Source organism: Heteronotia binoei, chromosome 5 (assembly GCF_032191835.1).
Source record: "Heteronotia binoei isolate CCM8104 ecotype False Entrance Well chromosome 5, APGP_CSIRO_Hbin_v1, whole genome shotgun sequence".
Taxonomy (NCBI): domain Eukaryota; kingdom Metazoa; phylum Chordata; class Lepidosauria; order Squamata; family Gekkonidae; genus Heteronotia; species Heteronotia binoei.
In genome coordinates this window covers 75739531-75754459 of record NC_083227.1, presented here as the reverse complement: position 1 = coordinate 75754459, position 14929 = coordinate 75739531, and the positions used below count along the sequence as shown (strand labels likewise).

General features: G+C 50.9%; 1 protein-coding gene across 1 annotated transcript in view; it reads left to right on the top strand.

The window, feature by feature from the left end:
• Positions 1–14929, top strand: part of FGD5 (FYVE, RhoGEF and PH domain containing 5) — a 272449-nt gene that overhangs the window by 212690 nt on the left and 44830 nt on the right. The window contains exons 8-9 of the mRNA XM_060239650.1: positions 863–950; positions 14454–14504. Coding sequence (XP_060095633.1) covers positions 863–950; positions 14454–14504 — 139 coding nt within the window. The remainder of the gene's footprint in view (positions 1–862; positions 951–14453; positions 14505–14929) is intronic.

The window sequence follows — 14929 nt, the reverse complement described above, 5'->3', positions numbered from 1 at the left end:
GGCTGTTTTTCTAAGATCAGAGGGACCCAAAGATAATCCTTACAAGCCCTCCTGCTGATCCACAGAGATACTTCAATGATGTGGCCATATATAAAATGTCTTAAGGGAATGGGTTTCTAGGATGCATCCTGAAGATTTGGTCTGCCGCTCCCAATAAAGCAGGCACTGATGTCTCCCACTTAAACCTTTTTGTCTCCCCCTCCATCTCCACCATCAATCACAGCCAAGACTACATGTATATCATATCACAGCTTGGGAAGGGGTGAACAAAAAGATTCTGGAAGTACCAAGTAGGAGAACCTGCTATTCCTTCTTCTTAGTCAACCAGGCAACCCTAGGGGCAAAATTCAAAAATATTTCCATCACTGTATCACTTCAAGTATGTGCATTCAGATGTTAAATAAAGCAACTCAAACTTCAAATTCTCCATTAGCTGATATAATTATTATAACTCATCAGAACTGAAAAATTAATGAAGTAATTAATTGGAATTTTGTGGAGCTGGCCATTAGTCTGCTGCTTGGGTGTTTGGGCTGACATTCAAGGTCAGAAGAATCAGAAGTGGTTCAGTAGATGTGTAACATACAGGGATGTTATCCAGTCAGCAGGATGACACATCCAAGCAATGCTTCCCTGGGATTAAACTCCATTGAGTAGACTTGAGCAGGATTCTGAGTTGATCTGTTTAGAATTGCACTGACAGCTCTTGCCACCAAAGAGGATTGCATTGATTTGTTCATCTTTCCCAAGTGAATGCATTTTTGGAGATATTTACTGCCAGGCAGTTGTGGCTAGACAACTTTTTATCTACTAAATTATAGATTCTGACCCTTCATACTTTCCCCCCTTCTCTTGAGAACAGCAGGTTCATGTTGGCAGTCCCTTGAATGTGAAACATCAGCTTCTGAAAGTGGTGCAGCGCATATTCCAATACCATGTGCTTCTCACAGGTTAGCAAGACTGAAACTTTTCACCTTCATGACCAGAGCACCTTCATTAGCCTGGTTTTGTGCTTAAATCTTAACTGTCAGACTATGAACCATGTTTAGGTAATATCCCAAATGTATCATGTGTTATATGAGTATTACTACTGTGTTTTGTCTTTTTTAAAGTTCTTTTTTAAGAAAAAGGAAAGAGAATAAAAGACAGAAAGATACAGAGTGTAGGGGAAAGAAAGAATGGGAAAAGACTGAAGGGAGAGAAGAGGAAAACTTATATATGAGGGTTAAAAAGAGTAAAAGTATTGTTGTAGAGAGGTCTATTGTGAACCACCATGGTGAGCCAATATTCCATCTGTCCCCAATATGTCCCCGATTCAAACCAAATTTCATAAGAAAACAAATCACTAGGCTTCCTGATACCATTAATAGAATAATAATTATTATTCATTATGTATGAAACCAAAAGGAAAAAGGACAGGATTATTAAAGAACAGATTCTTCTTATGATTCACACAATGCAAATTGCAATAGGATATGATGCAAAAAAATCAAGTAGAATCAGAATGACTTCACAGTCAGGAGTTTAACTAGAATACTGAATTTCACTACAAATTAAATACAGATGGAACACAAATTACCTGGGACTTAGGCCCATTGAATAAAAAGTCTCTCCTAAATATGCTCAAGTGAAAAAAGGTACTTTAAAATATTTATGCTCACCCAAAAGGGGGAGGGGGTGAGAGAAAGTGCATAACAATGTATAAATGCTTAATGGGAAGGGGGAGATTTTTTTTTTTAAAGTTAGTTGCATTTTCCATATCTCTGCAATGGAAAGGGCTAGACCAGGGGTGTCAAACTCATTTGTTATGAGGGCTGGATTTGACATAAATGAGACCTTTCTGGGCCGGGCTATGTGTATCATAAAATGTAATGCCAGGTAGCGGACATATAAACTTTATAAAGGGCACAGACATACAATTAAAGATTTTTTTAACTTAAAATAAAACATGCTTAAAATATTAGCAAGCTTGCAATATTTTGTTTTACAGTCTCTGATAAATGTCACCTCTTGCTATGAATTATTGCATCAAAAACTGCAGACAATGTCTGCTGTACCAGTCTTGAATATGTGCTGCTCAGGTGTACACATCTGTAAGTTGCAAACCTACTTTTGATTCATTGACATTCATTACAGACATCTCATGGCCAATGCTTTGAGGCTAAGACCCAGAGGAACATGAAGCAGCTGGACACTGAGCTTTTGTACAGAAGTTGCTTCATGCACTAGTCAAAAACATGTGAAGGCACCATGGCACAGATTGAGGGCTATGTGCTTGTCTACAAAACTATAATTTTCTCCAGAAAAATGACAACTAAAAAAAATACAACTTCCCCCCCAAAAAACTATTACAAGAACAGAGAGACAGCCATGTACAGTGATCAGTGTCAGCCTACTATCTGGGAAGTCTAAATTCAAGCCCCCAATCAAAGGGAAATGTGAAAGAAAAATTAAGGAAAATTTGCTGGGTAAACCTGGGGTGGAACACACTCTCAGCCTAATTTTGATATTTCTTTTCTAAATAGTTCACATGCTTTCCTATTGAGAAAGACTAGAGGGCATGAGTACAGTGAAAAAGAGGAGGGGAACCCAGTTACAGTGAAAAGAGGAGGGGAACAAGCCCAACAAAACTCTCTCTTTATTTTTGCAAGGCAAAAAGCTCATACCTTCACTAAAATGTTGCTAATCTTAAAAGCACTGTTTGTAGCTCTTCTGATGGTGGGGACAAGCAAAAGAAGCTCTGACTCTTTCTTACCTTACCTGGGGCAGGAGGAGGGGGAGGAACCTCAGCCATTCATTAGAAGAAAGACAGGCTTGTCTCAGTAGCTCTGCAGGGTGATTAATTGAGCCTGGCGAACTTAATCACCCAGGAGAGCTATAGAGGCAAGCTCTCTCATTGGCTGAGGCTGCTCCTTCCTCCTCCTCCCTTTGGGAAAAGAGGAAGGAGAGGGAAAGGCTGCTTTGCCGCCTGGTTTATCTGGGGAAAAACAATTTGAAGAGATTGTGTAGGAGATTGAATTGAACAATCCATGTTAGTTCCCCTTGTAGAATGAAACTTTCTTCCCTCCCACTCCTGCTGTCATTTAGAGGATTTCTCCAAATGGTGCAATGTAGAGATCTGCAGTGGGACAAAGAATCAGCAACCATTCCCCCTCCCCACCCATAGAATTACCCTTGCACCAGCTGGCCATAGGATCATAGACATGGCTGCCATGTGCCAAAACCATGATCAACTTCCACTGAAGGCGTGGTGAGAAAAGAACAAAGGCTGATGGTTTTTCTAAAAATATATTCTAATGAGAAGATTCACCCAAAATACTAAATGTAAATACATGTGAATTATTCAGATAAATTTCAAACCTGCTTAATAAAAAACCAGCAATTAAAAAAATCATAAGAACATAAGAGAAACCATGTTGGATCAGGTCAATGGCCCATCCAGTCCAACACTGTGTCACACAGTGGCCAATATATGTGTGTGTGTGTATATACACACACACACATATACATACATACACATATACACACACACATATATATATATACACACAAATACTGTGGCTAATAGCCACTGATGGACCTCTGCTCCATATTTTTATACAGTCCCCTCTTAAAGCTGACTATGCTTGTAGCCGCCACCACCTCCTGTGGCAGTGAATTCCACATGTTAATCACCCTTTGGGTGAAGAAGTACTTCCTTTTATCCATTTTAACCTGACTTCTCAGCAATTTCATTGAATGCCCACGAGTTCTTGTATTGTGAGAAAGGGAGAAAAGTACTTCTTTCTCTACTTTCTCCATCCCTTGCATAATCTTGTAAACCTCTATCATGTCACCTCGCAGTCGACGTTTCTCCAAGCTAAAGAGCCCCAAACATTTTAACCTTTCTTCATAGGGAAAGTGTTCCAAACCTTTAATCATTCTAGTTGCCCTTTTCTGCACTTTTTCCAATGCTATAATATCCTTTTTGAGGTGCGGTGACCAGAATTGCACACAGTATTCCAAATGAGACCGCACCATCGATTTATACAGGGGCATTATGGTACTGGCTGATTTGTTTTCAGTTCCTTTCCTAATAATTCCCAGCATGGCGTTGACCTTTTTTTATTGCAGTCACACACTGTCTTGACATTTTCAGCAGCAAATTCACTGCTTGGCCTTCACCCCCATGCAGTGCCTGTTTGCAAAACCCATTTAAAGGGAGCATTCCCTTTAAATGGCTTTTGAAAGCTCTCCACCCCTCCATTATGCTGACTTCAGGGAGTTGCTGCCAGAGGGAAGGAGGGAGGGGCGATCTATGAACCTCATGAACCCAAACTAGTTTGCAAAGTTGGGGAGGTTCATTGTGGTTCATGGGACTTCACAAACCAGGACAAACCGCCATTTCCCCAGTTCATGTCCATCCTGAATCAGACATAGTTTCTTTTTAGTCCAAAAACACTCATCATACTTGTCAAAAGGAATTAATTCCTCTTAGCAGGTTTTGATCTTCAAGAACAAGTGACTACCAGATGCTAAAGTACGGTTTTGCTGGATGTTTTGAAATAAACCAGATCTGGTGGCACCTTAATGACCAACTGATTTCTTGAGATATAAAATTTTGTGGACTAGTGTCTATTTAATCTGATGCTTTCTTGATTTGGTTTACTTAACAGGGGACATTAATGAATTGTGATGTATCACAATATGTCCCGACAGTAGCTTATCTTGTGTGGATAAGATGAGATTGGGTATGTTCATCTTAAACATTCTGGTAACAGGACCACAAGGTGGGGGTAGGGGACTATTAGTGGATAAAATTTCAGATGTCAGGTTGCCCCAAAGGTCTGTGGCACTAGGAAATTAATGCAGTTTATTTTTTTATTAATTTTGGATTAAGTCTGGTTAGAGTGACAAGTGGATCCAGTATCAGCAGCCCTGCTTTGTTAGCAGGTCAGAAGTTCTTGAAAGCACTATCAGTTACAATATTCAGTTTTCACTGATTGTTAAATGATAATTTGGTTGGCCTGTTGGTTGTTAAATGATAATTTGCATGTGAGAGGAAGTAAAATACCAATTGCTGATTAATATATGCTATCTAATATTAAAATAGCATGTAATATATTGTTCAATATCAAACACTGCTGATTGCAAATTTTTGGAAAATATTTGGATATTCATAGAATATTTAGTATCAAAATAAAAGAAGGGAATTTTGAGGAGCCTTTGGGGGCAACTACTTAGCTGTAATAGAAGCAGACACAAGACAAAACAATGTCCTAAGAATAAGTTTGATATGGAGGCCAGTTCCTGTTTGAGTTTATTCTTTACAATCAAATATACTTTGATGACGAAGACTAAATACCATTGCTTAGGTATCTCCTAGAGAAAATCATCTCCTCTCTGCTCATATCCCACATGCAGCTGTGTGGTTCAAGAAGCTCAGTCTTAGGAACTGATATCAGCTGACACCATTCCTTGTATGATATTTATATTGGTTCAGACCCCAGCAAACAGGGTCTACTCTAGGGTGGCCATAATGTCTGAAGGCTAGCCAGGGACACCTTGGGGGGGGGGGGGGGAAGGTAGGGGTGCGCGCGCGCGCGAAGCGCGCGCGCGCCGCCGGAAACAGGAAGTGACGTCACTTCCGGTGACGTCACTTCCGGTGATGTCATGCCACCGCCGGAAACAGGAAGTGACGTCACTTCCGGTGACGTCACTTCCGGTGATGTCATGCCACCGCCGGAAACAGGAAGTGACGTCACTTCCGGTGACGTCACTTCCGGTGATGTCATGCCACCGCCGGAAACAGGAAGTGACGTCACTTCCGGTGACGTCACTTCCGGTGATGTCATGCCACCGCCGGAAACAGGAAGTGACGTCACTTCCGGTGACGTCACTTCCGGTGATGTCATGCCACCGCCGGAAACAGGAAGTGACGTCACTTCCGGTGACGTCACTTCCGGTGATGTCATGCCACCGCCGGAAACAGGAAGTGACGTCACTTCCGGTGACGTCACTTCCGGTGATGTCATGCCACCGCCGGAAACAGGAAGTGACGTCACTTCCGGTGACGTCACTTCCGGTGATGTCATGCCACCGCCGGAAACAGGAAGTGACGTCACTTCCGGTGACGTCACTTCCGGTGATGTCATGCCACCGCCGGAAACAGGAAGTGACAGCACTTCCTGTGACATCATTTTCCCCGCACCACCTGCCGGAAACGGGAAGTGACATCACTTCCTGTGACATCATTTCCCCCGCGCCGCCTGCCGGAAGCAGGAAGTGACATCACTTCCTGTGACATCATTTCCCCCAAATGACATCATTTCCCCCAAATGCCACTGCCGGAAACAGGAAGTGACTTCACAGCACTTCCTGTGACGTCCCCAAAAATCCCCCAAATATCACCGCCGGAAACAATTTTGTTCTCAAATCCTGTATATACACTTCATCAGTATATGGGATAAGGCACTTTCTCAACTGTGCTGCATAATGCAGCCTATTTCTTTTGTCCTGTTGGCTCTGTTGGCTCTACCTGCGCCACCTTCATCACTTTCGGGGTGTGGATCCCCCAGTGGGGTGGGCTCCCGACTCCCTCCGCCGGCTGTTTCTGATAGCCCTGCGCCCCCTCTTTCATTTGATATGTGTCCCGTGCGGGTGCCACCCTCCTGCCGGGAGATGCCGCAAAATGAGCCCCCTTGAGGCTTATGGCGGCAGGGCTCGGGGGAAGCAAGCTAGACTGCTGTTCTTTTGAGGGGTTATAGAGTGTTTCGAGCCCCTCCCTGTGCCATCGGTCCCATCATTGTGGGACCCAGGGGGCCGGCGCAGCGGCCCGCTGAAGCAGCCTGTCAGTCACTTCCGCATCTCGACCTGTGTTATTAGTGACAGGCTGCTTCGGCAGGCCGCTGCGCCGGCCCCCTGGGTCCCACAACGATGGGACGGATGCCACAGGGAGGGGCTCGAAACACTCTATAACCCCTCAAAAGAACAGCAGTCTAGCTCGCTTCCCCCGAGCCCTGCCGCCATAAGCCTCAAGGGGGCTCATTTTGCGGCATCTCCCGGCGGGAGGGTGGCACCCGCACGGGACACATATCAAATGAAAGAGGGGGCGCAGGGCTATAAGAGACAGCCGGCGGAGGGAGTCGGGAGACCACCCCACTGGGGGATCCACACCCCGAAAGTGATGAAGGTGGCGCAGATAGAGCCAACAGAGCAAACAGGACAAAATAAATAGGCTGCATTATGCAGCACAGTTGAGAAAGTGCCTTATCCCACATACTGATGAAGTAAATACAGGATCTGAGAACAAAATTGCACCAGAAGACACAAACACAAAGCTCCCTTACACTGAATCAGTGCTTGGGTCCACCAAAGTCAGTATTGTCACATAAGAACATAAGAGAAGCCATGTTGGATCAGGCCAATGGCCCATCCAGTCCAACACTCTGCGTCACATAAGAACATAACAGAAGCCCTGTTGGATCAGGCCAGTGGCCCATCCAGTCCAACACTCTGCGTCACATAAGAACATAACAGAAGCCCTGTTGCATCAGGCCAGTGGCCCCTCCAGTCCAACACTCTGTGTCACATAAGAACATAAAAGAAGCCCTGTTGCATCAGGCCAGTGGCCCCTCCAGTCCAACACTCTGTGCCACATAAAAATATAAGAGAAGCCCTGTTGCATCAGACCAATGGCTCATCCAGTCCACCACTCTGGTCACATAAGAACATAAGAGAAGCCCTGTTAGATCAGGCCAGTGGCCCCTCCAGTCCAACACTCTGTGTCACATAAGAACATAAGAGAAGCCCTGTTGGATCAGGCCAGTGGCCCCTCCAGTCCAACACTCTGTGTTACATAAGAACATAAGGAGGGAAGGAAGGGAGGAGGGAGGGAGGGAGGGAGGGAGGGAAGGAAGGGAGGAGGGAGGGAGGGAGGGAAGGAAGGAAGGAAGGAAGGAAGGAAGGAAGGAAGGAAGGAAGGAAGGAAGGAAGGAAGGAAGGAAGGAAGGAAGGAAGGAAGGAAGGAAGGAAGGGGGGAGGGAAGGAAGGAAGGAAGGAAGGAAGGAAGGAAGGAAGGAAGGAAGGAAGGAAGGAAGGAAGGAAGGGGGGAGGGAGGGAAGGAAGAAAGAAAGGAAGGAAGGGAGGAGGGAGGGAAGGAAGGAAGGGAAGGGAGTGAGGGAAGGAAGGAAGGAAGGGAGGGAGGAGGGAGGGAAGGAAGGAAGGAAGGAGGGAGGAGGGAGGGAAGGAAGGAAGGAAGGAGGGAGGAAGGAAGGAGGGAGGGAGGGAAGGAAGGAGGGAAGGAAGGAAGGAAGGAAGGAAGGAAGGAAGGAAGGAAGGAAGGAAGGAGGAAGAAAGGAGGGAGGGAGGGAAGGAAGGAGGGAGGGAAGGAAGGCCGCTCCCTCCCGCCAGCCGCCCCCCCCCCCCGCTTTCGGCCCCCTCCCTCCCTGCCCTGCTTACCTGATACCAGGGCTGGTCCGGAGGCCGGGGAGGCGGCGGAGAGGCCGGCGCTGGTCGCTGGAGGCCTCCCGGCGGGTCGGGGAGGGAAGGGAAGGGAAATGGAGGCCGCCGCCGGGCCGCAGCGCGGCCTGGGCAGCCTCCCGGTGAGTCGGGGAGGGAAGGGGAGGGCAAGGGAGGCCGCCGCCGGGCCGCGCTGCGGCCCGGGCGGCCTCCCGGTGAGTAGGGAAGGGAAGGGGGGGAAGGGGAAGGTAAGGGAGGCCAGCGCCGGGCCGCGCTGCGGCCCGCGCGGCCTCCCGGTGAGTAGGGAAGGGAAGGGGGGGGAAGGGGAAGGTAAGGGAGGCCAGCGCCGGGCCGCGCTGCGGCCCGCGCGGCCTCCCGGTGAGTAGGGAAGGGAAGGGGGGGGAAGGGGAAGGTAAGGGAGGCCAGCGCCGGGCCGCGCTGCGGCCCGCGCGGCCTCCCGGTGAGTAGAGAAGGGAAGGGGGGGGAAGGGGAAGGTAAGGGAGGCCAGCGCCGGGCCACGCTGCGGCCCGGGCGGCCTCCCGGTGAGTAGGGAAGGGAAGGGGGGGGGAAGGGGAAGGTAAGGGAGGCCAGCGCCGGGCCGCGCTGCGGCCCGGGCGGCCTCCCGGTGAGTAGGGAAGGGAAGGGGGGGGAAGGGGAAGGTAAGGGAGGCCAGCGCCGGGCCGCGCTGCGGCCCGCGCGGCCTCCCGGTGAGTAGGGAAGGGAAGGGGGGGGAAGGGGAAGGTAAGGGAGGCCAGCGCCGGGCCGCGCTGCGGCCCGGGCGGCCTCCCGGTGAGTAGGGAAGGGAAGGGGGGGGAAGGGGAAGGTAAGGGAGGCCAGCGCCGGGCCGCGCTGCGGCCCGGGCGGCCTCCCGGTGAGTAGGGAAGAAAAGGGGGGGAAGGGGAAGGTAAGGGAGGCCAGCGCCGGGCCGCGCTGCGGCCCGCGCGGCCTCCCGGTGAGTAGGGAAGGGAAGGGGGGGAAGGGGAAGGTAAGGGAGGCCAGCGCCGGGCCGCGCTGCGGCCCGCGCGGCCTCCCGGTGAGTAGGGAAGGGAAGGGGGGGGAAGGGGAAGGTAAGGGAGGCCAGCGCCGGGCCGCGCTGCGGCCCGGGCGGCCTCCCAGTGAGTAGGGAAGGGAAGGGGGGGGAAGGGGAAGGTAAGGGAGGCCAGCGCCGGGCCGCGCTGCGGCCCGGGCGGCCTCCCGGTGAGTAGGGAAGGGAAGGGGGGGGAAGGGGAAGGTAAGGGAGGCCAGCGCCGGGCCGCGCTGCGGCCCGGGCGGCCTCCCGGTGAGTAGGGAAGGGAAGGGGGGGGAAGGGGAAGGTAAGGGAGGCCAGCGCCGGGCCGCGCTGCGGCCCGCGCGGCCTCCCGGTGAGTAGGGAAGGGAAGGGGGGGAAGGGGAAGGTAAGGGAGGCCAGCGCCGGGCCGCGCTGCGGCCCGGGCGGCCTCCCGGTGAGTAGGGAAGGGAAGGGGGGGGAAGGGGAAGGTAAGGGAGGCCAGCGCCGGGCCGCGCTGCGGCCCGCGCGGCCTCCCGGTGAGTAGGGAAGGGAGGGGGGGGGAAGGGGAAGGTAAGGGAGGCCAGCGCCGGGCCGCGCTGCGGCCCGGGCGGCCTCCCGGTGAGTAGGGAAGGGAAGGGGGGGAAGGGGAAGGTAAGGGAGGCCAGCGCCGGGCCGCGCTGCGGCCCGCGCGGCCTCCCGGTGAGTAGGGAAGGGAAGGGGGGGGAAGGGGAAGGTAAGGGAGGCCAGCGCCGGGCCGCGCTGCGGCCCGCGCGGCCTCCCGGTGAGTAGGGAAGGGAAGGGGGGGGAAGGGGAAGGTAAGGGAGGCCAGCGCCGGGCCGCGCTGCGGCCCGCGCGGCCTCCCGGTGAGTAGGGAAGGGAAGGGGGGGGAAGGGGAAGGTAAGGGAGGCCAGCGCCGGGCCGCGCTGCGGCCCGCGCGGCCTCCCGGTGAGTAGGGAAGGGAAGGGGGGGAAGGGGAAGGTAAGGGAGGCCAGCGCCGGGCCGCGCTGCGGCCCGGGCGGCCTCCCGGTGAGTAGGGAAGGGAAGGGGGGGAAGGGGAAGGTAAGGGAGGCCAGCGCCGGGCCGCGCTGCGGCCCGCGCGGCCTCCCGGTGAGTAGGGAAGGGAAGGGGGGGGAAGGGGAAGGTAAGGGAGGCCAGCGCCGGGCCGCGCTGCGGCCCGCGCGGCCTCCCGGTGAGTAGGGAAGGGAAGGGGGGGGAAGGGGAAGGTAAGGGAGGCCAGCGCCGGGCCGCGCTGCGGCCCGCGCGGCCTCCCGGTGAGTAGGGAAGGGAAGGGGGGGGAAGGGGAAGGTAAGGGAGGCCAGCGCCGGGCCGCGCTGCGGCCCGGGCGGCCTCCCGGTGAGTAGGGAAGGGAAGGGGGGGGAAGGGGAAGGTAAGGGAGGCCAGCGCCGGGCCGCGCTGCGGCCCAGGCGGCCTCCCGGTGAGTAGGGAAGGGAAGGGGGGGGAAGGGGAAGGTAAGGGAGGCCAGCGCCGGGCCGCGCTGCGGCCCGGGCGGCCTCCCGGTGAGTAGGGAAGGGAAGGGGGGGGAAGGGGAAGGTAAGGGAGGCCGGCGCCGGGCCGCGCTGCGGCCCGCGCGGCCTCCCGGTGAGTAGGGAAGGGAAGGGGGGAAGGGGAAGGTAAGGGAGGCCGGCGCCGGGCCGCGCTGCGGCCCGCGCGGCCTCCCGGTGAGTAGGGAAGGGAAGGGGGGGAAGGGGAAGGTAAGGAAGGCCGGCGCCGGGCCGCGCTGCGGCCCGCGCGGCCTCCCGGTGAGTAGGGAAGGGAAGGGGGGGAAGGGGAAGGTAAGGGAGGCCGGCGCCGGGCCGCGCTGCGGCCCGGGCGGCCTCCCGGTGAGTAGGGAAGGGAAGGGGGGGGAAGGGGAAGGTAAGGGAGGCCGGCGCCGGGCCGCGCTGCGGCCCGGGCGGCCTCCCGGTGAGTAGGGAAGGGAAGGGGGGGAAGGGGAAGGCAAGGGAGGCCGGCGCCGGGCCGCGCTGCGGCCCGGGCGGCCTCCCGGTGAGTCAGGGAGCGAAGGGGAGGGAAGGGGAAGGCAAGGGAGGACGGGGGGTGGGGGAAGCGAGCCCCGGGAAGCGTCGGAAAGGCCCGCGGGGGTCGCTGGAGGCCCTCCAGCGACCCCCGCGGGCCTTTCCGACGCCCTCCCGGGCCTCCGCCGCCACCGCTGGGCCCCGTGCGCCGGCGGGGAAGGCAGCGAGTGAGGGAGGGAGCGTCCCTGCGCGTGCGCAGGGCGATCTGCGCAGGCGCAGGGTCGCTCCCTCCCTCCCTCGCCACCTTCCCCACCCGGGCGCGCGGCCCCCGGCTCTCTGGCTGGCTAAACCGGGACCTCAAAATGGTCCCGGTATACCCAGCCCGGGAGCCGGGAATTGGGGGCCAGATCCGGGAAAGTCCCGGGAGACCGGGACGGTCTGGCCACCCTAGTCTACTCTCAGCAGTTTTCCATGAGCTTAATATGAGGTTAATATGTAAACAGGGATTGACACCAGTTTGTCTCCTGTGAGCACCTTCAGTCTGGGTGAAAAATACTGAAATATTGAACCCATAAATTTTAAACTGAACTTTTGTTTCTATATTAGGGTTGCCAATCCCCAGGTGGGGGCAGGGGATCACCCGGTTTGGAGGCCCTCCCCCCGCTTCAGGGTCGTCAGAAAGTGGGGGGAGGGGAGGGAAATGTCTGCTGGGAACTCTATTATTCCCTATGGAGATTTATTTCCATAGAAAATAATGGAAAATTGATCTGCGGGTATCTGGGGCTCTGGGGGGGGGGCTGTTTTTTGTGGTAGAGGCACCAAATTTTCAGTATAGCATCTAGTGCCTCTTCCCAAAATACCCTCCAAGTTTCAAAAAGATTGGACCAGGGGGTCCAATTCTATGAGCTCCAAAAGAAGGTGCCCCTATCCTTCATTATTTCCTATGGAAGGAAGGCATTGAAAAGATGTGCCGTCCCTTTAAATGTGACGGCCAGAACTCCCTTTGGAGTTCAATTATGCTTGTCACAGCCTTGATCTTGGCTCCACTCCTAATGTCTCCTGGCTCCACCCCCAAAGTCTCCTGGCTCCACCCCCAACGTCCCCAGATATTTCTTGAATTGGACTTGGAAACCCTATTCTATATGCATTGACCTAAAATGGTGATGATCAGCTGGGCTTCCTAGAGTCAGATCTGGCCATGGTGCCATTTTATTTGATTGATTGTGGCCTTAACCAAATTTTAATTGAAGCTATGATAAAAATTTACCAACAGTTTCACTTAGAAAAAAACAAAAAAGGATAACATGAAATAAAGGTTCAATTTTCTTGAGTGTCTGTGCTCCATAACTGGAAAGCACTTGTCTGCTAGATGGCACTAGATTTAATACAGAGAGTGTGATGTGTGTTCCAAATACATTTTGAACATATTCTTTATTGCACAAGCTGCAATTCATGTTTAGGTCCCATTTATGTTAAGCATATTTTGCTAGCCAGACAATGAAAGCCAATACCCTTGCCTTAAATTTCATTTTCCCAGTAGGGTGACTATTGTTTCCTAAGAGGTGCTTTCAGATTACCCTCTCCTTAAAAGACCACTACATCTCACAACAGAGTTTCATAATTCTCAGCAGTGTTGCTTTTATCTATATTGCTAAAGAAAAATAATGAAATGTATTACAAGATAGATCTAGGATGACCAGCCAAAGAACCACAGCTGCATTGCTTTTGACTTGCCATACATATTTGGGAGAAAAAATTACTGTAGACAGCAGTGAATCACCAGGAAGAGCTATGCAAGCAACCAGAGACAACTTTTGTGTGAAGCCCAACCAGACATTGGAGTTGTCGCAACAGTTCTTTCCTTTGTCCAAAGAGGTCCAGAAATAAAATATTCCCTCATCAATCTATTCCGATTAGTTTATAACACCTACTTTAAACCTCATGTAGATGTGAATTAGGTATTTTAACATAACTCTGTTGGAAACCAGTTTGTGTTTATCTATATTTAATTAATCATAGGAGTTTTTAATCCAAATGAAAATTAATTACAACAGAATTAATTCAGAAAAAAATTAGTAGACAAAAGCATTACTTCCCTTAGATTAAGCAGTCCAGAATTCTGTTTTTTTAAATCCCATTTTTATTCACATGCACACAACCCCCACCCCACCCCCTGCAAAGATAAAATTTTGTTGAATGAATTCTTGAACAGCTTCAGAACTTCATGTTGGTGTTCAGGAGCAGGATTAACAAGGACTATGTGATTATTGTTTCTCTTCAACGACATCACATCTGAAGTACCTTTTTGCAAGGCAGGGAGTTTTCTCATGTGCATTGGTACACCAAATTTGCATTTCTGAATCAGTACTCAGAGAAAGAAGGCAAGCAGAAAACAAATATCTTCATTTGACAAAACACATTTCAACACAGCATTTGGTTTTCTTTCTTGTGCTAGTTTAACCCAAAAAATATCTTAGCCTTCATCTTGGATTTAGGGTTCTTGTTGAATTCCTCCTTTGAGCATGCCTTTGGTTATTCATTAATGAGGAGGGAAATGCATTTCAGAGGCTCTTCCTGCCTGTAAAATTAAAAACAAGTTAATGTAGTTACTTGATCTGGTAAATTTATTCACGCAAAAGAGGAATACAAGTTTAGCCTACATGCTTCACAACTGGAACTCCCAGTATCGTGTATTTTTGTATCCTGAGTACCATGCAAAGACAGTGTGAACTTATACACTACATTTTTTCAAATCCTAATGCAGAACGCAATCTGAAATCAAGCGAATCAAAGTATACATCTGAAAGAGAAGACACAGTCCACAAATCAGTTAAGAATGGTCTTTGGTCTGAAGTGGTTATACCCCATTCTCTGAATGGAGACAGAAATGGCTTCACTAATCTGAAACCCTGCCAACACTATGTCTTACATTACTATGTACATGAAAGATTAAGGACATTACAGAAATGTAGATTCAGCATTTGATTGGATCAAAAGGGGGTCTCTGATTTACTTGAAACTCACTATGTACTTTCTCTGACTGTTTCTCACAGATTACTTGAATAATCTTTGCCCTGATTCTGCTGAGTATGAAGATACACAAGGTAATTTGAAATAAACATAGTAATATTTATTTTGAATGATAAATAATTGGTGACTCATTTAGGAATGGATCATGAAGAACCACATCTTAGCATTACACTTGGATCTCCATTTACTATTTAAATAAATAACTATTCCAGTTAAGGCTGTTTTGGCCTGAAGGTACTCAGTCATTGAAGACTTCTTATTAACTGATTTTAAATTCCTAGCAGTCTCAAAAATAAATCATCTTGGATGCTTGAGAGGAACAATACCTGTAATGATAAAACTGGACATTTCCCTAATGAGAAAATATTATCCTGATTAGTTCTGCAGTCATCATTAGGGAATGAGCTATAAATTGGCCTTGATAAACTTGTGGATACTGCATTATTGTGGTCAAGGGCTGCTTTTTGTATAATTTGTATGATACACTGGGCACATGGCC